Source organism: Zootoca vivipara, chromosome 7 (assembly GCF_963506605.1).
Source record: "Zootoca vivipara chromosome 7, rZooViv1.1, whole genome shotgun sequence".
Lineage (NCBI taxonomy): Eukaryota > Metazoa > Chordata > Lepidosauria > Squamata > Lacertidae > Zootoca > Zootoca vivipara.
Window position 1 is genome coordinate 39,286,033 of NC_083282.1, and position 24,300 is coordinate 39,310,332.

The 24,300-nt window shown below is 42.2% G+C and overlaps 1 protein-coding gene across 2 annotated transcripts; it reads left to right on the plus strand.

Moving 5' to 3' along the window:
• The first annotated feature begins 660 nt into the window (after positions 1 to 660).
• On the plus strand, positions 661 to 22,401 carry CDCP2 (CUB domain containing protein 2). Of its 2 annotated transcripts, none has more exons than XM_035124244.2 (5): positions 661 to 5,030; positions 8,348 to 8,686; positions 12,051 to 12,404; positions 15,076 to 15,254; positions 19,879 to 22,401. In XM_035124244.2, exons 1-5 carry the CDS (start codon positions 4,664 to 4,666, stop codon positions 20,194 to 20,196), a joined length of 1,557 nt encoding a protein of 518 aa, XP_034980135.2. In that variant the 5' UTR covers positions 661 to 4,663; the 3' UTR covers positions 20,197 to 22,401. The 2 variants fall into 2 exon arrangements, with proteins under 2 accessions (XP_034980135.2, XP_060132878.1); XM_060276895.1 differs by having other exon boundaries at positions 8,348 to 8,503.
• The last annotated feature ends 1,899 nt before the right edge of the window (positions 22,402 to 24,300 follow it).

Sequence of the window (24,300 nt, forward strand, 5' to 3'; positions counted from 1 at the left end):
TTTCACGGTTGAGCAGATCAACTTGAATCTTACCCTAAATCTCGAATGAACACTGTATTAATCACAGTACAGTAAATGCAACAATACATTTGGGACAGAGGAAAACAGTAAATGTTACAGGTTAACACTCACAGCAAAAGACTGAGGTCTCAATCTTAGCTAAAACTACAGTAGTTGTGTTTAAGTACAATTGAAATCAATGGGATTTAAATTAATCGCTAACATGTAATTGAGGCTTAAGCATAAACTAAATTTAGTTAGCTCAATTAGGTTCTGATTATCTAAAAATCCTTATGCCTACATACTGAGTCTACACTACTATTCTAGATAGTTTCTTTTAAAATGCTCCCAATTTACGGTTAATTAAAGAAGAGAGGGCTGTCAAACCGAAACATTTCCTTGGTAGTGCCTCTTAAAGATGGTGTGAGTGCTTTGGGAAAGTAGATGTTAAATATTGATCAGTGCTGCATGGATTTCACATGAGTCCTTCCAGCATGTACAAACAGGTTGCTGTCACTCTACCAGCTATTTATTTTGACTTCAGTGTTGATTTATCTTGCTTTCCATAAATCCAGAGGTAAATAAGACTTGTATTTAATTTTGTTTTTCACAACAGAGGAGGCAGGGAGAAAGACAGAAGGAAATAGTTTTAATTCCACCTGCTTTGTTCAAAATGTAAGCCTGCTACTAGTCAAAGGTTACGTTCCTTCTCACCAGTATAAAACTTGTCCAGTGATCTTACTGCCATGTTCCCCGCTCTAAGCTTAACTTTCAGACTATAGGCATAAATTCCTGAGAGTTTTAGGTAGTGCCAGTGGTAAAATAGTATTGGGGTAAGGACATTGAAGACATTGCTCACATTTAGTGTTTAAAGCCCTAAACAACTTTGGCCCTGAATTTACTGTATGCCCACCTGGTTGTTAAGATCTCAGAGGGGGCCCTCTTGGTAGCCCCATCTGCCTTATTAAATGTATGGGGTGGTGGCAATGCAGGAGAGGGCATTCTCTATGGCAGTCCCTAAGTTGTGGAATTTCTTCCTCATGAGGTGCATCTGGCATCTACACAATGCAGTTTTTGGATCACGCTGAAGACACACCTCTTTGCCTTTGACACCTGAGACAGCTTAGGTCCAAGTCATCTGAAAGACCGTATTCTCCAATGCGAACTTGCTTGGGTTTTGAGATCTTCAAGGGAAGCTCTTCTCTCAGTCCCATCATCCTCACAGGCACACTTGGTGGGGACACCAAAGAGGGCCTTCTCGGTGGCTGCTCCCAGACTCTGAAACTCGCTCCCTACAGAGAAGCTAGACCAACTAGCTTTTGTATAAGCAGAGATATCACCTTGCCAACAAAGGTCCGTATAGTTAAAGCTATGGTTTTCCCAAGAGTGATGTATGGAAGTGAGAGCTGGACCATAAAGAAGGCTGATCGCCGAAGAATTGATGCTTTTGAATTATGGTGCTGGAGGAGACTCTTGAGAGTCCCATGGACTGCAAGAAGATCAAACCTATCCATTCTGAAGGAAATCAGCCCTGAGTGCTCCCTGGAAGGACAGATCGTGAAGCTGAGGCTCCAATACTTTGGCCACCACATGAGAAGAGAAGACTCCCTGGAAAAGACCCTGATGTTGGGAAAGATGGAGGGCACAAGGAGAAGGGGACGACAGAGGACAAGATGGTTGGACAGTGTTCTCGAAGCTACGAACATGAGTCTGACCAAACTGCAGGAGGCAGTGCAAGACAGGAGTGCCTGGTGTGCTCTGATCCATGGGGTCACGAAGAGTCGGACACGACTAAACAACTAAACAACAACAACAAGAGAATCCTTCTCCCCCTGCCCTCGCGAACATGACAATAATGCAATAACACTGCGGAAGCATCACAGAACAATGAACAAAGTGGAATGATGTGTGGATGATCCCGCTACTAATGCGCAATTATTGTGTCAATGAGATGCTGCAGAATATATCTGCGAAAAATAAACATGCCCACCAGTCTGAAGAGACTGGGTTGTGATATGCAGTTCACCATCCAAACGGTAATTAGGGAACTGAAAAGCTCCTTGATCCTTTAGTATGGTTCAGCTCATCAAAATCTAAAAATCTGTCTCATATTTCTCTTTCTTTTATCAACTACTGGCTTTGTGCAGCAGGCCCCATATTTTAAAATCAAGCTAATTCCCCAGATACATTTCCATGTAAAATCTGAAATTCCTAATTTGGTTCCCTATCTTGCGTGGTGAACTAAATTATTTTCACGAGCCCTTCAGGGCATATTGTCAGCACTGACTTACTGCAGTTATGCACCATATCCCAACCATTAACATCGCTTCCAAATATAGTGTATTGACAAGGTACCTGGTACAGTGTAAATCCTAGGGACATTTGATCCAGATCGTTAAAACCGAGTGAAGGAAGCAAAGAACAGATCAGGTTACTAATTCAAACAAGCAATGAATTATTCATTCCATTATTAATTCGACAGGCCTCCAGCTATTTTTCCCCTCTCAGATAGGCACCATTGAGTATACTTTGGCTGTTTTCTGGCATTGGGTCCATTTGTCTCTTCATAACTGTGTCAAAGGATGCAGCAGATGCTTCTCATACACCTTGTGACAATAACTTTCTTCTGCGCAGCAAATGGGATAAATGCCAAGAAAGGTAAGGTAAGGCATTTTAGGGGCTGTGTTCTGGGCCCATTTGCAAAATCGTGTTTCTTTTTTAAATGGACTGCCTTTGCTTTGTTTCTCATGATCATGTAGGGTACTTACTCTAGAACATTAGCTGTCATGGTGCACTTGCAATACGCTGTGTACTGATGATGCTTCTTTTACAAATCTTTCAGTAATCTGCTCCCTGTATACACTGCTTTTTTTTTTTAAGCTAGGGCTTCCAAATTTGTCCTTGTATCCATGCCTCAATCAGATGCATACATGGATCTCTTGCATGTATGATGCCCATAACTCATGTAATGGAGGGAGCAGGTCCAAGTGGGCAAAGGAAGCGTGGGGGTCAAGCTTCCTCCACTGGAATTAACATAGAACTGTATACATCTCTGAACTCTTGCATCCACAAGTATTTTCTGGATCAGGTTGACAGGGTGGAAGCTTCAAGCCACCCAATACCCCTACTGAGAAGAATGGGTCCGCTGCAGCAGTGTATGTGCTTTGAGAAGAACAACAGAGGGCAAAGATTTGTTGATTTCAAAAGAGCTGTAGATATGGAGATGTTTTTGTGTGCTTAGAACCATGTTTATAGTGGTGTGCTCGAACAGTGTTTTTCTTTCTTTCTTTCTTTCTTTCTTTCTTTCTTTCTTTCTTTCTTTCTTTCTTTCTTTCTTTTCAATTATCACTGTAGGCATATAAACAGGTTTAGGGTAACTAGCAGGCTCCGTTGAGCAGAGTTAAAGTTCTTAGTGAGAAGATGAAATTGTGTGAAGAAAGGCAGAGTGACTAATGCTTTCCAATGGGTTCTATTTCTAAATTCTATGGACCTGTAGCTGCATTTGAGAAGAAGATACTCAGTTTTGAAGAAGGCCTTCCTCCTCCTTACAACTTAATTTCAGATTTTAAAACAATGCTATTGTCCATTTAGGTACGTTTCCCCCAATCTTAACCAAAGTTTTTGTTTTCTTCCATTCAACTCCATAGCTCTCTCAAGCTATGATCTTCACCACATGCCCAGATTCCCTCCAAAATGAGCTGGACAACAGAACCTTGCTAGATATGATGGATATTCCAGTGAAAGATAATATGCAATTATTCATTCTCTTAGATTTATGCAGGGATGAGAAGTTACGGTATACACTGCATAAACTTTATGTAGTAAAGGAATGTATATGATGCTGGTTTATGTTATCTATCTACTGTTAGAATATTGGGGTGTAAATCACCAATATTCTTACTACTGCCACTGGCTTCGGTAAAGAAGACAGCAAACAATCGTAGGTGCTAATCTACGTTTATTCAGAGAGTGTGTGTTCAGCCATCACTCTCCAGTTCAGTAGAAAGTGAAAGTAGAAACAGAACAAAGAACATCACATGACAGGAGATCAGGTTACAGCTTGAGCTCCTGTGTGGGAAAGTACAGCAGTTTTATAAAGTAAACATTCATCCACATGCAGCATCTGTGCCATGCAGAGGATTTATGCTAACATCTACTAGCTGTAGATCTTGCCCTGTGGTCCATTATAGTGTCTGATGACAATGCATTACACACTGGTTGTGAAAGTTTAGGAAGGACAGAAGATTTCTTCTTTGCCTGTGGCAGTTATTTAGATTTTATTTTGAGTCTGCCTAGTCCCAGAAATTCTTGAGTGGATTACAGTTCATGTAAAGCATGTAAAATAACCAACTAATATTAGCAAAATGGGCAATAATACTACATTGTAGTGTGTTGAGTCACTATCTGGACACACATCAAACTGTTCACAAGATTGGTTCAATATGTCTTAACTGACTTCAACAAGCAAAGATGGTCAAATGAATGCCCCTTGGGTAAGCAGGAGAAAGGCATTAGGGAGAATGGCATTGTACAGACAAAGCCACATTCAGAAATAAATTTTGGAGTTTTGGGGGTGGGGACTTACACCGCTATATATTTCTTCAAGTTGTTGCTTATAGATACAGTAGGCTACAGTGACTGCTTAGTCAAAGTTGCTCTTCAAATGTTTGTGTTTTCTGTAGGCATCAAATGTGGTGGTGTCCTCTCAGCGCCACATGGCAACGTCTCAAGCCCGAATTTCCCTGGACTCTACCCATATGATACAGATTGCATGTGGCTCATAGTGGTAACAGAAGGGTCCTCTGTTTTGCTCACCTTTCATCACTTTGACCTGGAATACCATGACAACTGCGAATTTGACTACCTCATGATTTACAATGGGATCTCGGAAGACCAAGGCAATCTCCTAGGAAAATTCTGTGGCACAAGTTTTCCTCCACCATTTACATCATCTTGGAACATCATGACTGTAATATTCCACTCGGATAACCATGTGGCCAGCCAAGGATTCTCTGCAGTTTACCAAAAAGGTTAGAATTGGCTTCAGTTGCAGCTTCTCTACGAAAGAGAGAATAGTTTATTTATTCGAACTATTTCTATGAAGTCTTTCTTGCAACCTTCACAAGGTGATATACAAAAAATACATCAACATTACATTAAAACGTATTTACAGAATAAGAAATGTCAGTCAACATTAGGCCAGACCATGTATATGTCATGCTGTGTTGTACACCAGGGGACACAGCACCACCTTACAGATTTAGAGCCTCTTAGGAGGAATAAGCCTTTACAAGAGTGGAGCTCTAGGGAAAATTCAGCAGCAAGTACAACGTCTAAGCTGGCCAATAGAGCTGAAGCTACTCATTAAGGCACAAGGCAAATCCGTGATTATAAAGACAGGCGGGGGTCAATACCACTTAGGCAATCAAAACAAACAACGCGAGAGCTGGTGAAGGAAAAGAACAGGTAAAACGGAGGAGAAAAGAGGAGTCAAAAGTGAAGTAGCAAGCAAACAGCGATTGGGAAGTGTAATAGGCCTATAAAGAACAAACACAGTGTGCCTTACTGTACAAACAGAGTCAGCAAGCACGAAGAGCCAGATATAGAGGAGAAAACATGCCTCGTTGTGTAGAGTGGTGAGAGAGTGAAGCAAGGCAAGAAACTGGCTAATATACTGAGAGGGTACTTGACCTCAGAGAGCAAAAATAAAAGCGCACAGGCTGCAGGGGGAAGGTGGTGGCTGTCAGGGACACAAGTTCCTTTCTGGGACCTACCCCAGAGAACCTCTGAGGTCTGTAGATGCTCAGGTCTCAAAGTTTCATTCCGGTGCTGAAGAAAAGAGGTGTGCAGCATCACTTTCTGTGGCTGGCAGGCATTACAAAGTCTCTATGTTGACTAGGCCTGCCTGGTATACATATTTAGGAGCCTAGATTTCTACCTTGGTGTAGTCAACGGAGCAGTGCATCGACCTGGCTGTATCTCCAGTTTCTCCAGCTCAGGCCACTGTCCTTGCAGACCTTGAAAGTACAACTTGCATGTCTGGACTTGGTGTGACTGAGTTGGTCTGTAGCTGTGGTGGGTTAGGATGAGAGTGAGGCATCCCCAAACTGCAGCCCTCCAGATGTTTTGGCCTACAACTCCCATGATCCCTACCTAACAGGACCAGTGGCCAGGGATGATGGGAATTGTAGTCCAAAACACCTGGAGGGCCGAAGTTTGGGGATGCCTGGACTAGACCAAGGTCATTCAGCTTCAGGGCTGAGCGGGGAACTGAGTGTGGTTCTCCGCAGACATAATCCAATATATTACACTGCGATGGTATACAGTACCACACTTCCCCAATCAGTTACTACCAGCTGCTGGTGAGGCTAACTGAAGAAGGGCAGTTTAAAATTTAGTTTAAATTTTGCTTATCAATTATCTTTAGATACAGATTTCCAGAGCATTTAGAAATCCTTGCTTAGACTTCCTTTAAAAGCTCTTACATTTCCCTTTTCATATTAAACTGTAATCAACTGTAATCAGGATGGGTCCATAAAAATGGTATCATGGAGCAACTGAGATTTATTATGCTTACTCCTGGTGATTTCAAGAAAATAATGTGCAGAGATTGCAAGTGGAAATGTATTTTTCTTCTCAAGGGTTTTTCCTGAACACTCACGGAAGGATTCAAGAGTAGTAACATTGGATTCTTTCCGTCTCAGGGGCCAGCACTGGCAGGAAAGGGTTTGCAAGCTTAATTCTTCTCTCTCTTTACAGTTTTATTGCTTCTTGGCGTAATTGGAAGCAGGAATTGACCTCACAATGGGAATTTAGGCTGTGATTTGCAAACCAGTTGCAACTTAGAAAACCTGTTGGTTTCAGTAAGGCTACCCCAGAGTAAGCAGTTTCAAACCAGCAACCTATGTCAGCAAGCACAAAGTGCCTGTGGCTTTTGTAAATAGTGTTTTGTTTTGTAAAATGATGGTGAATGACCACCATTCAAAGCAATGTTTCTCAAACTTCATGAAGTCATGAATCCTCCTCCTATATATGTGTGAGATCTTCTAGGCCTCCCACAACCTGGAAACTTATTTGAACTGTGAAAACCAAGGGACCACCCACACTTACATCTTGTCCCATGCATTTTAGATTCAAGTCTTCAAAGCGCTGTGACCAAGCGCTTGTTCTTTTGCCCCAGCACTTTCCCCATGAAATCCTGCTCTTTAATGCAGAGTCAGTAGAAAGCAGCAGTTTGGGACCTGTGCCTAGAAACATGGGGCAAAAAGAAGCCCATACACCCCCTGCATGCTGATTCTTTTTCATCTCATTCTTCTCATTCATTTTGTTTCTCATCTTCAATTCCTACATACAGACATATGCATTGGATCTAGTCTTCTCTACTTAGCTCCAAAGGGGGCTTCCAGACTGTCACTTTTGGAGGCAAAAGGGCAGGTTCAGGTTGGACATTTGATTGGGGGGAGTCTTGCACAACAAACCCGCTTCTCCTAAAGATCAGATTTTTTTCTGTAAGGAAATGCACTGGAAAGTGTAGGTTGATACAATGTCATCTAACCCTTCTGCAATGAAATCGGAATGAATGCTCATTGAATAAACTTGTCTAATCTCCCTGCAAACAAATCAACAGTGAAGATACAATGAAGATAGCCTGGGAGCACTCACTGTGGCTCCTCTCACCGCATCACTTTCTCTCTCGTTTGAAGTGGCAGGGCCTACAACCTTACTTCTCTCTTTGGAACCACTATCTGTCCTCATTTTCTATACTTTTCCAGTTTTCACGTGCCTTGTTTTGGCTCTTTTTATTGCTTGGAGAGGTGGGGATCTGTATGACATAATTTATGTCCCTTTTCTGGGCAAAGGTTTAGGGCAGGGGGTGTGGTCTGCCCCAGGTGTCATCCCTGAGGGGGTGACAAAATGGCACACCCTGGGGGGGGGCGGAACTTACCGCGGGGCCTGGCCTGCAGTGCGCCCAAACCACTTGTCTCTCCTGGGAGTGGCACAGTGGCTCGGCCCCCGCGCTGCCCGAAACGGCAACGTGGGGCTTGCTTCCGCCAGGCGGACTCCATGCACAGATCGCCGCGGCGCCCCTGTGCGCGGATCGCCCTGCCCCCCTGTGGGTGGCCCCTGTTTATGGGGCTGCATACACACCACATATTAAAGCACATTTAAAGCACATGACTCCCAAGGAATCGCGAGAACTTTCATCTGTTAAGAGTGCTGGTAATTTTACCTCTGTGAGAGGTAAACTACACTTCCTAAGACGCTTTGAGGAAAGTCATGTGATGTAAATGCAACTTGAATTGTAACCTCTCTCTCATTTTAATATGTTATGCTTTCTTGCTTCCAGATGTTTGTGGGGGTGTGTTCACCGGCCTTTCGGGATCAATAACAAGCCCCGATTACCCAGAGAATTACCCTAACAATGCCGAATGCCGTTGGGTCATCCAGGCAACTTCAAATTCTGTCATCAAACTGATTTTTGTGGACTTCCAGATGGAAAACAGTGAGCAGTGCAATTTTGATTATGTAGCCATCTTTGATGGGTCAACTATGGGGGATACACTCCTTGGTCACTTTTGTGGGCACGTGAAGCCTCCAGACGTCTCTTCTGCACAGAAACTGCTGGTTGTGTTCAAATCAGACTTTAACATTGCAGGCAGAGGCTTCAAAGCATATTTCTTTTCAGGTATGGAAGAAAGTTCTACCTTTACCTTATGCCAAGATCAAGTTAGCAGAGGCATGGCAGGCTTTGTGGAGTCTCTGTTAGCACAGGAAGTCATCCTGGGGTCCTTCTAGACATGGAAATTTTAGCAGCACCTAAATATTGCTGATTCTACTTTAAGCTGGAGGTAGAATGCCAACTCTGCTTCTAAACTTCTGGAATCCAAATAACATTGTGTGACCAAGAGGGGAGCCTCGCTTAATTCGGCTCCAAATGTTTCAGGATGTGATTGTCATTGGGATCATGGTATGGGCAAAAGGGCTAAATGTTTCCTCTTCCCTCACTCCAGCTCCACTACAATGCAAAAGAGGGGGGGGGGAAATGTGGATACAGTATAGTGACATTGCTCTTCAGAAAGGGAAAGGTTAAAGTGGCAAAGTTGATTCCTAGAGAGGAAAGACAGATCATAGAGAAGGAAATGGCTAGAGAAATGCAAGCAGGCCATAACTGGCTCCAAAACCGACTGAACAGCTGTGTGATAGGCCATTTGCGCCATGGGAGATTCTGCAGCTATCCTACTGTTTGTTTGTTTGTTTTTTAGTCAATTTCTGAGCTCTGAAAGCAAAATGGTAGCTGAAAAGGGGGAAATATGAGAAGAGTATGTTTTGGTCCTGACTTTTTATGCAGATGCATCTTAAAAGGAGAATGAACAAGTGCAGCTTTTCTCAGAAAATGCTTGGTGTGGAAGCAGCCTAGGGAAAAATGGGATATATCTACTCATTCCCCAAATAACCTTAGCTTTTGTATAAATTGAGAGATGGATCCTGACCTCAGTAAGGTTAACAAACTAGCATTGCTTAAAACTGAAGTTAGTATTTCAGCCTTTGCAAATCTTAAAACTTTTATGATATGTTCCTAATCACTTGGATTCACCCAATGCTAAGCTTTGGCAACATTATATCTGTTTCTAACGTTCATTTTGAAAATATGTTTGCTTGTTGAGTATTTAATAATAATAATAATAATAATAATAATTTATTTATACCCCGCCCATCTGGCTGGGCTTCCCCAGCCACTCTGGGCGGCTTCCAACAGAAAAATAAAATAAAATAATTGATTAAACATTAAAAGCCTCCCTAAACAGTTCTCTTCTCTTTGACATCTTCTCTTTTTAAAATTTTTTTATTTTTATTAAAGGTTTTCTCAGTTTACAAAGACATGGGCAGTGTCTCTCATAGCATTTTTACAGATCAGTTTCAATTGTTGAGACATTGGGGAGGAAAAGGGGGAGAGCGGTAGATAAGGGGAGGGGGTGGGGGTGGTGTGACAATGTTTCTAGTTTACTTAAAGTGTGTTGGGGGGGTTGTCAGCATCGGTTGTGCAGGTTCTTTGTTGTGCATTTGTTTTCCTTTGATGGTGAGAGTTGTTGGGGTTGGCCTAGGATATAGTTTTCTTTTGTGGTTGGCTGTGGTGGTCTGTTTTAGGTGAGTAGGGTGGGCGGGTCAGGTTAGCCATATTGATTTGTATGCTGTTGGTGGATTTCTGTCGTTGTCTTGTTGGGCTGTGTATGCGATAAAGGGGAACCATACTGGGGTGAAGCCGTCTTCTTCTATTTGACCCCGTGTCAATTTCAACTTATTGGTTAATTTTTCTAATAGGGCTGTTTCCCATACCGCCTGGTACCATTGGTCCATGTTTACTCCTGCCAGGTCTTTCCAGTGTCTGGTTATGGTGTTTCTGGTAGCTGAGAGTGGGTTATGAGTTCTTTGTGATGTAGGTGGGCATTATTGTCCTGGAAGATGTTTAGCAAGGCCAGTTCTGGGGTAAGTTCTAATGTTTGTTGGGTTATTTTACCTATTTCTCTTACGGTTGTTCTCCAGAATTGTTGGGCTTTGGAGCATTCCCACCACATGTGGAAATATGTGCCTGTTGAGGTGCATCCTCTCCAGCATTTTGATGAGGTTCCTGGGCGTATTAGTGCTAGTTTTCGTGGTGTTAGGTACCACCTGTAGATGATTTTCAGAGTGAGTTCTTTCCTTTTTGCTGATATGGATTTAAAGGGGGTTTTTGACATCTTCTCTTTGACATCTGATGGGAGGGCGTTCCACAGGGCGGGTGCCACTACCGAGAAGGCCCTCTGCCTGGTTCCCTGCAACTTGGCTTCTTGCAACGAGGGAACCGCCAGAAGGCCCTTGGCGCTGGACCTCAGTGCCCGGGCAGAATGATGGGGGTGGAGACGCTCCTTCAGGTATACTGGACCGAGGCCATTTAGGACTTTAAAGGTCAGCACCAACACTTTGAACTGTGCTCGGAAACGTACTTCTTCTGAATGCAGTCCCACATCGTGAAATCTGAGATTTACCACATCCTGGAGAACCTTAGTGTTTGACCAGCCTCCAGGATGTGGCAAATCTGAGATCTCACCACACCGATGCATATTCAGAAGAAATGTTAACCACAGAAAATGATTAGTAAAAATCACATTGTGACAACTTCACCACATTCAAAAGGAGTGTGGGAATTAAGGCACAGAACTAATTTACACATTTAAAAAATGGCACAACCTCCAAGAGCTATACAACTTCAAGGTACAGGAGAGGGTTGCATGTTTTCTGCCAAACATTAAACACAAACATACAAAACTGTATTCCTAAGGAAAGCTAGCCTGTCAGGGAGAAAAAGTGTGCCTTAGTATTCTCCCAGATGCACTACCTTTCTATGTACAGGGATTTCCCCGCCCTTATCTGTATTCTGAAGTTTTTTTAGCCCTAGGACATCTTTACAATGTGCATTTCCCCAGAAGAGCTTGCCAGCTCTACGTCGGACTAGATGGGGATTTTGCTATAGGGCTTGGACAAAGGTCTCCCATTGGACACAGGGGCTAGGGAATATGATGTTGGGTTATTTTAAAAAAAATGTCAGTAGGTGTATCAAACTCACTAATGCATACATTTATATGCACACCTTATCCTGGTGGTCGTATGCATTTCTATGTTCATTACTTGTTTATAGGACCGCATTGCAAAACTTGGAGAAGTGTGAATTTTGAAGGATGGCTACAGTTCGGTTCTTATATTGTTTAAATGTGAACTGAATCTAATTTCTCCCCATCCCTAATCTATACATACACATCAACATATGCAGATTGTATGCAAACCTCTTCTTTTGATGATGCATTTCCTCTTTTGGGTGATGAGCAAGCGGCTACCCTACAGCCAAGCTTGGGGCGGGGGTGTTAAGAAGTTGAAATTGCATTTCCCATTGGGTTGGGGAGAGGGATGTGGGAGGGAGAGAAGTGTTTATGAATGTCTTACACAGCACTACAAGAAATTAAAGTTCATTCTTTGGCTGTCTGAATTGTATCACACTCTCTTTGTTCTGTAACCAGGTGCATGTCAGGAGGTGTACACAGCCATCAAAGGAAATTTCTCCAGTCCTCAGTATCCCAACTATTACCCCAATAATATCAAGTGTCACTGGGCCATCCAGCTGCCCCCAGGATATCGAATCAAAGTCTTCTTCCTGGACTTGGATCTGGAGGGGCGGAACAGCCTGACAGATGGCTGTGATTATGACCATCTGGCTGCGTTTGATGGAGGCACCGAGAAGGCGTCTCTGCTGGGGAAGTGGTGTGGGAGAGAAATGCTGTCTCCTATTATATCCAGTAGAAACAAGCTGCTATTGGTCCTTCACACAGACAGGAACACGGCCAACCGAGGTTTCTCTGTTGCGTACATCGGAGGTATGGCTCACTACCTGACCTCTTTCACCCAGCTTTTCTGTTGTGTGGACTATTGGGTGGGGCGTGTTTATGAACAAGAGAATCCATAACAAGCCTGAAGATAATAATCATTGTTGAAATTAATTACCAAATTTATTATTGCACTGGCATACAAATTATATAAAATTATGGGGGAAAGCTATGCAATCAGTGGTTTTCTGTTTTGCATGCTGTTTTCCAAACTGTATCATTATTAAATATACATGGTCAGAAAGTATTTGGTAGTTCATACTTCGTTTCAGGAGAAATATGGGCAATTTTTCAACCCTTGCTTTGATATTTCTTTACTCTAATATTTACTTATCACAGGTTGTATTTCTGTAATGAGCTTTGCAAGAGGCCAGCTGCATAAGAGCTGAAATTGGAAGTCTTGTTTAAGTCATCTAGAGTGAAGTCATCCAAGATGGATTTTCTGCAGTATACTTGCTCTGTCTTGTGTCATATTGGTTTATATTGTGTGGGCTGAAATCTGGTAGCTGGTATTGGTCAACACCTGGTCCAATCCTTGGCAGAATGGGTTGGACATTTTATTTTGAATGTTCTCTGTTGTTTGGTTCTGTTCATTTTAGTGCTGCAAAGGGCACACTTCTTCACTGTGGGTTCATATAGTCATAATAAACAAAACGAGAGAAGCTTTAGAAGAACTGAGGTACTAGATCAGACCAGAGCTACCTTGATTCTTGGTACCAGCTAAGATATACAGGATAAAGAGGTCAGCTGCAAGGACAAAGATAAACACCTGTATGTATGTATGTATGTATGTATGTATGTATGTATGTATGTATGTTCATTAGACCAACACACCTTCTCAAATGACTTTGGGTGCTTCCAGACATGGACAATGTCATAAGGGCCAACCCGATACATTTTGCTGCTGTAAGCAAAATGGCTGACAATGCCCCTGCCCCCATGACACATCCCTCCGCAAATCCAGGTCCCGATCCTGCCCTCTCCCTGCTCTGGGTGTCATGATGCCTGTGCTGCCGCCAGCCCCGTCACTGCAACTGTACCCTCACCTGCGACTGTGCCCATGCTGCTGCCACAACACAGCAGCGCAGTGCAAGCTGCAAAAATAATTGGGGATGCATAGATCTTATATGGATGTGTACAGTGCTGAAAGGGAGGGCGCAGGATCTTAGACAAGAACTCCCAACTGTCATGATCAGGGGCTTCACATCCTGTGTCACCAGTAGCATAAGCCCACCACACTGGGTTTTGATGTGCCATCTAGACAGTAATGCCAGCCTGTTCAGCACCCAGTCAGCTGACCCCCAATGACCAATCCCAGGACGCCATGTCCTATAAAGGTTTTGCCTCAGAGCTTGCTTGTCTTTGGCAGTCTGAATAGCTTCCCTCAGAAGTGAGCCTAAGCTCCTGCTCCCTTTCTCTGATTTTTCTCTTGGATCTTGGGTTTGACTAAATGTATGCTTCTGCTTTGGACCTTGACTTCTGCCTGTTTTGGACAGGACACCTGCTTCTGGTTTCATGTGGGCTGACAACAAGCTCCTTTGGGTCCCAGAATCTTATTGCCCTAGAGCTGAAGTCTGACAGGATAAGATTTACAACTCCATAACAAGCATCACTCACACTTTCACTCCACACACACACACACACACACACCTAAAGCTGGGCAGGAAACAGCAGTCTTGCTATTGACTAACAGTGTCTCAGGGATGTGTGAGGGATGATTTCTAGCTTATTTCTGCATGGGACATTCCTTCCTGCATAGTACCAAAGACCAACCTTGTATGTGTTCGCTGAACTGCACAGCAGGAACTGGTTTCTTTGTCCCAGGTCAGAGCCAGTGGTGTCAATCTCCTGTGGTGGATATTAGGAAATGAACAGCAGTTAAGAGCTGCGCCTTCTATTTCACATTGCTGTTGTTAAGCTGGAAGTAGGGTTTTAAATTACCAACCTAATGTATTTGAGGATTTCTCAGTGAGCTTTGAAAAAATGAACTCGGGAGTGAAAAGGCGTGATAAACCTTCCCAAACAGTAAACTGTATGCTGCCCAGAGTCACATGTGGTGGTGTTGATTATTATCTAGTTTCAAACCTGTGCTTTAGCTCATCCTATTACTTTCTGCATGAAGATAATATTATTTTCTGTATGAAATACTGCGTACCGATAAAGCAAATGTTTCAGTTCGCTTATTTTGAGCCTGTGGCTTTTACCACTGGTTATGTCTTATTCCCTGATTCACTTGGTAAAGTGCAACTTCATACTCAGATTAGATCACTAACAAAATTAGCCAAGTAGTTCTTTGAGGCTCTGGTTTCTGTTAAGCCCAGGCAGGGGCGAACGAAGGGGAGGTGGGCCGCCCTGGGTGCCATCGTGGAGGGGGGGTGACAAAATTATCAAGAACAATTACCGCCCTACCCTCCGAGAGGTGGTTTGGGACCCGGCGCTGTAAGCCTGCAGCCATATATCTGGTCAGCCAATACATATACCCCCATATAGGACTTTAGAATACAGGACATAGACTTCCCTTTTGACAGCGCTGTATCAGGTCCACTGACATATCTGGCTAAGACAGTGTGATTCACCTGTGGGAATGCTGCCACCTATTTGTTATTAACCTCCGGTGATTTCAGGGAAGGGTTCTTCCTTTCTTTTGTTTCCCCTCTCGCAGTTGTCCTCATGAATGTCAGCTGCACACGGACAGAGTTTCAGATCCAGATTCCCACACAGTCACTGGCTCCACTGGAGAGGAATAAGATATATTTAGGAATCCCGTCCTGCCCTGCACAAGTGGTCGGCTTGAATTTTAGGATACATGCAAGGTTTGAAACCTGTGGTACAGAACCGCAGGTAAGTGATCAGTATTGTGTTGTTGTTTTTAAGTTAGGCTTGTATAAATTAAGGCCATGTCCAAGTAAAATATGTTGGCTTCCTGGGCCTTGTATTCTGTATCAGCAGGAGACACAGTTATGATCATTCGTTGCCCCTGGACCAATCCTCAGAGCATCTGCTCCTGGATTTGTTCCCGTGGCCAAATTAGTGAAGTCCTCCTGTGTGGATTACTTGCTGCCCCTTACTACTGGCTGCTTGCTTTGCTTGTTCAACATAAATAACAGGGAACTACAAGGCCAACACACAGTTGTGTCATTGAATGGATAAGGGGAGGAGAAGAAGAAGAATTACTACTGGAGGAGTGAAGATGAGGCAATGCAGATGCAGTTATTATTTATCTTATACATTTTTATATGCCACTTTTCTTCCATCATGGAACTCAAGGAAGTGTACATGGGGGTTCCCATGGGAATCTCCCATCCTGGGTCTCTCACCCCATCTTCTCTCTGTTTCTGTCTCTCTCGCACACACATACTCTCACATTTCTCCACACCATCTCCATAATGTTACACACAAACACATAGGGGAAATGTTACATCTATAGGTGTGTATTTGAAGGAATGGAAAGAACTATTTGGGGTAAAGCACATTCTAACGTTTGTTGTTGGTTCTCCCCTCCCCCCTTTTTTATCCTCACTACAACCCTATGAGGTAGGTCAGGCTGAGAAGCATCTGTCTAAGATAAAAGTATCCTCCATTATACTCTGAAGTAAGCGGCCTGTGATGCCTGGATAAAAGTTTGTGGTGTAAATGTGGTGTTTTGCTGTTGTTTGAACTGTAACTTATGTGGCATCCAAGCGTAGACAGAAAGCTCATCATGACTCAGTTTTTGTTCTAAGAAAGTTTTCCAACACTCTGGCTGATAGCCTGGTCTAATGATTTTTCTGGAAGAAGGCTTCGTGATAATCAGAATGCATACTGTGAATGGGCAACTCAAATCTGTTTTGTTTTTTTAAAACTAAGCAAAATCCTTCCAGATGTTCAGCATGTGTTAAATTATCCTCAGGTTGCACAAAGAAAAACTAAGAGCTAAACCAGAGTAACATTAAAGGTGGAGATTCACACATTTGTTGGGCACATTTCTTTAAAAAATGCAAATAGCAGCCTCTGCTAGGGGATGTTAAATATCAGGATCAAAGCAGGGAGAATTTAACTCCTTCCACCCTGCTGCAGACCTTAGAAAAATATCTCAGTTTAAGCATTGGGAGGAAATTTCCTCTCAGCAGCTAACAAGAGTGAGTGTACTTCAAATAGAATCGTGGCATGCAAGGAAAAGGTTAAAAAAAAACCCTGGTACCACAGCACCAATAACACCTTCAATTACCACTGCTGCTTTGGGCTTTTCTTTTTTTAACCACTAGAAAACTGCTCCTAAGTCCGACATTTTCTTTTAATATAATTTAGTATAATTTTTAATCAATTTATCATAAATGTATGTACAGACTGACACATAATCATACAAACCATAACAGAACCATACGCTGAGTATATTCTGTATAAAAAAAAACAAATTACAGAGGTGCAGTTACATATAGCCAAGATTTTAAGATGAGTCTATACTATATAGTCTAATCACAATGAGGAGTCATGGGAGGAGTACTTATATGACTCTCCATATTTATATAATTTTAAAAATGGAGACGGATCCACTTCAGAACTGTCTGATTTGGCTTCACCCCAAACTACATGTCTGACCAGATATTCAGATAAAGCTGTGTTCCATACATTAGTAAAACATACCTCTCTCATAGGAATATTTGATGATTTCCAGTATAGGGCTGTCTGGCTACTGATAGTAACACAAGCACTATATTTTTATAAGTTATAGGTGATTGACATGAGTCCCACATTTTTTAAAGTAACCATCGCTTTGGGGTGCAGTTACTTTCTGATTCATGAGAAATTTCATTTTAGGTCCCTGTCATCTGGGAAGTCATTGATGTGCAAGTGGCAAGGCTCACGTTAAAGACCCTAGATTAAATAACTTGTCTATGGCCAGAGAAAGAAAGAGAAAATGAGGGGTGCTCATTCCTCGGTCAATGGCTTGGCAGTCAAAGGTGCTGAGCATCCAAACAACATTGAAATGAGGCTGTGCGCTGCTGGGGAATACTAGATAACTTGTAAATTATTCATAATATTTTCATGTATTTTCAACATATTTTCAAAACCGTGCGAGCTAAGCCAAGCTTCCTCATGACATAGTTTTGACTTGTCACGATCAAAGAACTGGTAGTCATAAGTTCAGCTTGTTTCCCTTTATTGTGCCATTTTGTGATTCCATGAGGTGTGTGTAAAAGAAGAGAGAAGGGGCCTTTTGCTCCATTCAGTCTAGGTAGGTCAGTCATGCCAGGCCAGAGGTTCTCTGTTCCCTCTACCTCCAGATGAGAGTGAGTTTTGTGAATCCAAGGCACATATTTATGAGGGGAAACGAGAGATCATCAAGCCTTCCCAGCTCTTCCCTGGACCACAGAGACTTTTCTTTTCTCTGTCAGATCTGACTTGTACAGCCCTGTGAGGGTGAGAAATATCCCTTTGAGTCCAGCAGAAATGCACCCAAGTCCCCAACAGCCAATTTTATTAAGTTTCTTTAGAATAAAAAGACAAGGTACAAGCAGAATGGTACATCAAAAAGAAAATGTTTCAAGTCTTTTTCTCTTATTGCAGCTACTTATAAACATGCTCCTGGCCTCCTCAGATTAGATGGTCGGCTGAGGGACAAAGACCTATTTGGCAACAGTCATCTTTTAAAGAGTTTTTGGCCCAAGTGGGTCTTGATTGACAGGTGGCTATGTCCCGCCAATCACAAGGCAGTCACATAGGTAGACAACACCCAGGGCCTAAAACAGTCAAGGTGGCAATAAATTGGAGGTGGGAGCTGTTAAGGTGCCTTTTTCCTGAACTGTGGGCATGACTTCTCTGCTATGATAGAGAACAAGCGATACCAGGCAATCTTAAGGTGATGGGAAGGAGCCGTAGCTTAGTGGCAGGGCATATCTGCTGTACATGCAACAGTTCCTAGGTTCCATCCTCAGCATCTCCAAGTAGGTCTGGGAAAGATTCCCTGCCTCAAACCCTGGTGAATTACTGGCAGTCAGCATAGACAATACTGAACTAGGTGGACTATCGGTCTGAGTCCAAACAAGGCAGCTGCCTATGACAAGTTACCATAAATGAGGCTTTATGGGCCTAAATGAGGCCACAGTATGAAATAAACCACTTTAAAAAAATACGTCCAGAACAATGGTCTAATAACCATGTGCATTTGTTGCTTTGTTTTTTGGCAATGATGGCACAGCAGGTCAGATGTCCAGCGGCACGATGGGATGATAATCCAATGAGTAATCCCATTTTGCTTTCTCTAGTTTCATGGAGCTTGAGAAGGACTTTTTTATTTCTGGCAGCAGATTTGTCTGCTTCCTTTGTGCACTATTCCCTCTTTGAAAGGGGAAGCTCTACAAGCGTTTTAATGCAGGTTCTTCTGATAAAGGCTACATTGATTGACTGATGTACTGTGGCTGGAAGGAAAGGTATGGCCTACCAGTAGAATAAAAAAAGGATTCACCAGCTGTGAGTAGCTCATAATCAGGCCAATCGTATTGATTTTCTTCCCGTCTGCTCTGCATCCATAGCATATGCAAGTCAGATAGTGGTACCAAAGATTCCATCGCGGAAATATAAAAACCAGTACACGTGCTGAATGTCAAAGACAAAATGCACATAACTTCCCTCTGCTCTATTCAAAGCTTGCTCCAGTTTGACACTAGTACAAACTGTATTCCACCTAATCCATCTTTTCTCTGTATAGCCCTGCATAATACTGCGATCCAGAAAGCTGAGCACAGTTAACTGTCCGGGGGTGGTGGCCCAACAGGGGCTTCTCAAGAAGCATCTGGTTTTGTCTGGCACTGCAGAAACCCAAAAAGATATTGAGCATATGGCAACTGCAATATGTTGCTTGAGAGCTGTGTTCAGCTTGGTAGTTGTGGAGTTGGTTAGGTACACCTGCGTTCTGTTGCCTTTCAGGGCATCATGCACCTTGCTTTATCTAGAAAACAAAGAGGATTTAGATTAAAATTTTACAGTCACATATCAAACATACAACATAAAAGCAAGATTCCAAGGAATCTCGTGGACTTCCCTCCTCCCCTTTGTGGGTTCTATTGTTAATCATGTCCTCCTGCATCTTTTATGATAATCCAAATCTTTTACATCTCCATTGTATCCAAAACTCACCACTAAGCTACAAGTGATATCCCAATTCTATTAACGATTTTAACTGTTTGCAATGGTTTTTAAGATAGGTTATAAATTTCCCCCATTCCTTATTAAAATTTTGGTCTTCCTGCTTTCTGATTCTTCCGGTCATTTTAGCCATTTCGGCATCATCCATCAACTTTATCTGCCATTTTTCTCTGGTAGGTAAAGTACCTACTGGATTAAAAATAAATTAGTACCTAGTAAACCTTAGGCAGCCTTACTTCTTTAGAAGATTTATTACTTATGTAGAAAAGGAAGGTGTTCACTGGTTGCACTGGTGTTAAAATAAAACACTTTTCTTTTGTGTGTGTTTCTTCTTTTATAGAAAAGAAACAACACATCTGTGATTGTCAGCATCCTGTATATTGACTTTTCAGATGGAAACCAGGAGGACATTCACCAATATGAAGTGCAGTGCGAGCCCAAAAGGAAAGAGGCCTCTGTGACTCTTCTCTCTGGCTCTGATCCCTACAGACTGAACCAGCATGCAGAGAATCTGGTGGAGTCCCAACAGCAGGATATGGAGGCAGCAGAAGTCTACGAGAGCAAGGGCCAGGACACCAGTGACATTGTCTTCATCAGCATCTGTATTCTTGCTGGTGTTCTCATGATCATTGCTATTGTTGGGTTAGTCTTGCTATAGGGATGAAGCCTTTCAGACGCCTATCCTCTTGGCACTCTTTCCATGTCAGCTACTCAACGAGACTCACATGAGAGGCAGCTTGTTCTGGAGCTGGGTTAAAATGCTCACTTATAGTGGCAACTCACCACATCAGGCTAGCCTTGTCCCCTGCCAGTTTAGATCTGAACAGGACTCCTGAGCTTTTGCTCAAAATCACACGCTTAGAGTGTATCTGCACCAGCACACTTTCTTAATGCTCGTTTTCATTTAATGTAAATTTGCCCCTCATTTCCCCAGTACTAATCTTTGTTGGTAGCAAGGGGAAATGATAGGTATAAAAGGAGAATTCCTGGATGCCAAGATCGAAGTTTGGGGCAAGTATTTTTTGGTGAGAGATTAATAATCACAAAACGTAGCAAAGTGTGTGGGGAAAAGCTGTTAGATGTTTAAAATACACCCTTGTGGGTTCCAAAATGGTCCCTCTTCCCTCGGCATAGAAAAAGATCACACGTTTGGTGCATTAAAAACTGGTTCACTTACAAACACTTCAATTGGTTTACTTACAAACATGTCAGGTTCATGTGCTTTTCTATACATCATTCGGAAAACATAGGCAGTAAAACTTGACTTAATTACAGTGATGAAAGTTCCTAAATTAGAGACTTCCGGTTGATCGCAATGCCATCGCAGTCGGAGGTCCGTTCAGCGGAGCGGACCTCGGCGCTTTGAAGATAGGGGAAATCGCTCCAGCGAAGCGGATCCCCCCAAATAAAACCCAAGTCAAGCGTCTTGGGGTCAGGTCGTCTGGCGGGTGTCAAAAGCGGGCTCCCCCCGTAAGGCTCTGTTTTGAGCCCCCGAGAGCGGGGGGATCGGAGCTGCGACACGGCAGGCATAAGATCGCTAATTTCAAAGCGTGACACTGCAGGACTGCAGGGCTACAGTGGTCAATTCTCCCAAATAACTGGATTAAAAGCGTGAGTTTCAATTGGATTTATTTGAATTAATTTGGACAATTTGGCCAAGGGAAGAGACTTAAAAACGGGAGTCGGTCTCTCCATTTGAGTGCTCGATGATGCAGTAGATGTGAATGCCTAAAAATTGGCTTTAAAACACTTCCCTGAAGCAGAGTAAGGGGAAGAGTTAAATTGTATCTAGATCTCTGCAAAGGACTGTGTTTTGATAAGAGGAGACCCCTCTGAGAATTGGAGTCGGGTCAAAGGAAGGACCGGCTAGCCGCCATTATGTCATCACAATAGAAAGGAATGTGCTTGTTTATCAGAGACTGAGAGATTGAGGGACTGAGAACTAACGACAGTAGACTGTTTAATATTAATTTAATTTAATTTAAATTAATCTTAATTTAAGATTGAGTGTCAAGAGGAAGATCTAAGAAACAGAATAGTTTCCGGCTCTGACGCACGTATTGAAATGGAGGACAATAACAGGATGGAGGAGAAGGTTTTGGATTCTGAAGAGGAAAACATACTTTGGGACTTAATCCTGGAAAATATTTTTGAAATGAAAGAGGAGATGCTCAACCCCAAAAGAAAAGTAACAGCTCTGGAGGAGAAGATTGCTGAACCAACAGAACTGAACTTTGAATTAGAAGATTTAAATTGTGGAGAAAATAAGGAAGAAGAAGCAGTGGAAGAAGAAGTGGAAGAAGAAATCACTGTTCCACCGGTGGGAGGGGAGGAACAGGGAATGGATTTGACCCAAAAGTCCCAAATAAATGGGAAAACTAGAAAGGCTGCCACCCCAGTGAGAGAGGGGGGGGAGAAGAAGATGGGGGACAGAAAGCAAATGAGATTGACGATAAGTTGGGAATACAGCAGGGGGGAAAGGGCTGAGCAAGGGCTGTATTGGGACAGAGCAGGAGTGGGGTGAAGGTGGAATATGGACTAAATCTATATAGAATGGATAAAGACGGTCTGAACCTGGAAAGTTTTAAGGAGCTAGCTGAAATCTCTGGAGACATCGACTCCAAGGAAAGGGGGAATAAATTAGTTGGGATTAAAAATAAAATAAAATAAAAGATATAGAAAAAGTTATATGGATATTTTTGGGCAAGAAATAATGGTTTTGAAGTAAATGAGAAAGATGTTTTTCTTTAAGGATAGATGTTTAAGATTAAGGTTTAAATTATAAATTATGATGTAAAATTAAGAAATATGAATACTGCAAATTAAGCTATTAAAATGAACTCAAGAGGGGGGATGCGGGAAAGTCTACAGTGTTAAGAATTATGATTGGATAATGGATTGAATTTTTTTCTCTTTTTATTTTTCCTTTTCTTGTTTATTCTTTTCTTCTGTATTTCGTTGTAAAATTAATAAAAATTATTATAAAAAAGTTCCTAAATTATTGGTACAGGAACACAAGAGTGGCTTGTTAGAGCCATGCAGTCTGTGTTTGGAGCAACCAGATCAGACCTCACACGTTGAGCTCCTCAGGCAGGCTGGGAGAGAACAATAGGTTTGATTACCTTCCTCCCAAGGTGAGGGGGTGTGACCTAGCTAAGCCTGGCATGACGGGTTACTCTGTGGGTTTAACACTTTTGGCATTAATTAGACTTAAGCATGTTGATATGAGGCGGATAAATTTTGTATGTATGTTAGAATAATTGTGGGTTTCTGGAGACTTCAAAAAAATAGTACTGCTTATGCACAATTACTTCTGTGCACTTGTGTCCTCATACACATCAATAACTTTGAAGCAGTATGCAGAAGAGATGGGTGTGAAGAGGTATACTTTAACACTGAAAAAGGCAATCTCAATATTAGGAAAAGGATATGAAAATAAAACAGCAAGTAATGTGTATGCCTTCACATAAACTGCCCTATGGCGTGTCCCTGTTTAAAATTCTATGTTCAGTTCTCTCACCCCATCTCTAAAAGGGTATGGTAGAGGTGGAAAAGATACAAAATGGAGAAACTGAAATGATTAGGAGAGATGGAGCACCTTCCCTTATGGAGAAAAGCTTAAGAAGATGGAGCGTCTTAATGTTGCTTTAAAGAGTGGTGTGACACTTGAACTGCTCTTTAACCCTCCTGCTTGTGTGAAGAAACTAGTGATTAAAGAACATTAACAAGTAACTAATCCACATTAAGAGATCTTGAGTATGTACTCTTGTCTCCTTTGAGAAGATATCACACTGCTTATGGAATAGTGGAAAAATCACAACAGCCTGTAAGAGACATTGCAGCAGAAGTATTATAGGCCCTTAGCATCTTGATAACCTATAAGCCAGATGTTTTTGTACCCATTAGGAGCAGAGGGTTGGTGTGTTCATATGCCAAGGGTAGGGTGAGGAACCCACAGTTTGTTCATACTTCATGTTGACTTAAGAAGTCAGCCTCTGACATGATGAAAAACTTTTAGAGTCCTGAAATAATTCAGAACTCGTATTCCATCTCTCTTCTTAATGAAAAAAGATACACATCAATTCTTCCCCTTCTTAATAAAAAATCTAGCTTTGTTTTTTAAACAATATTTTTTTTCTAACAATATAGCTCAGGCATCCCCCAACTGCGGCCCTCCAGATGTTTTGGCCTACAACTCCCATGATCCCTAGCTAACAGGACCAGTGGTCGGGGAAGATGGGAATTGTAGTCCAAAACATCTGGAGGGCCGAAGTTTGGGGATGCCTGATCTAGCTGGTCTTCCATTTAAAACCATAAAGCAAATTTAAATATTCCTGGGACAAATTCAAAAGCTGGTTTTTAAAGTAACAAGTTTATGAGTACAAATCACCTGGGGCAGAACTACACTCATGGTTTATAACGTTAAAGAATGATTTTCATAATGTAGATGGACACATTACATTTTGCTTATAATGTTCATAATGTGTTATCAAAATGTGACACCAGAGAACGCTGCAGAGCAACCAGGAACCAGCAGTAGGGAAACTGCATTTTGACAGATAAAAACAAGGTAAGGAACGTTTTTAATTTACCAGTATGCACTGTGACGTTTTAGAACGATCTATCTAATATTGTTCTAATACAGTGACGGTTAAAAGGTCAGTGTGGATCCAGCCCTGCAATCCTAAACCCTGTTGAAAGAAATAAGTGCTGATCAAGTGTGTAGATCCCCTTATGGGATTTTTGCATACGTACATGTAAA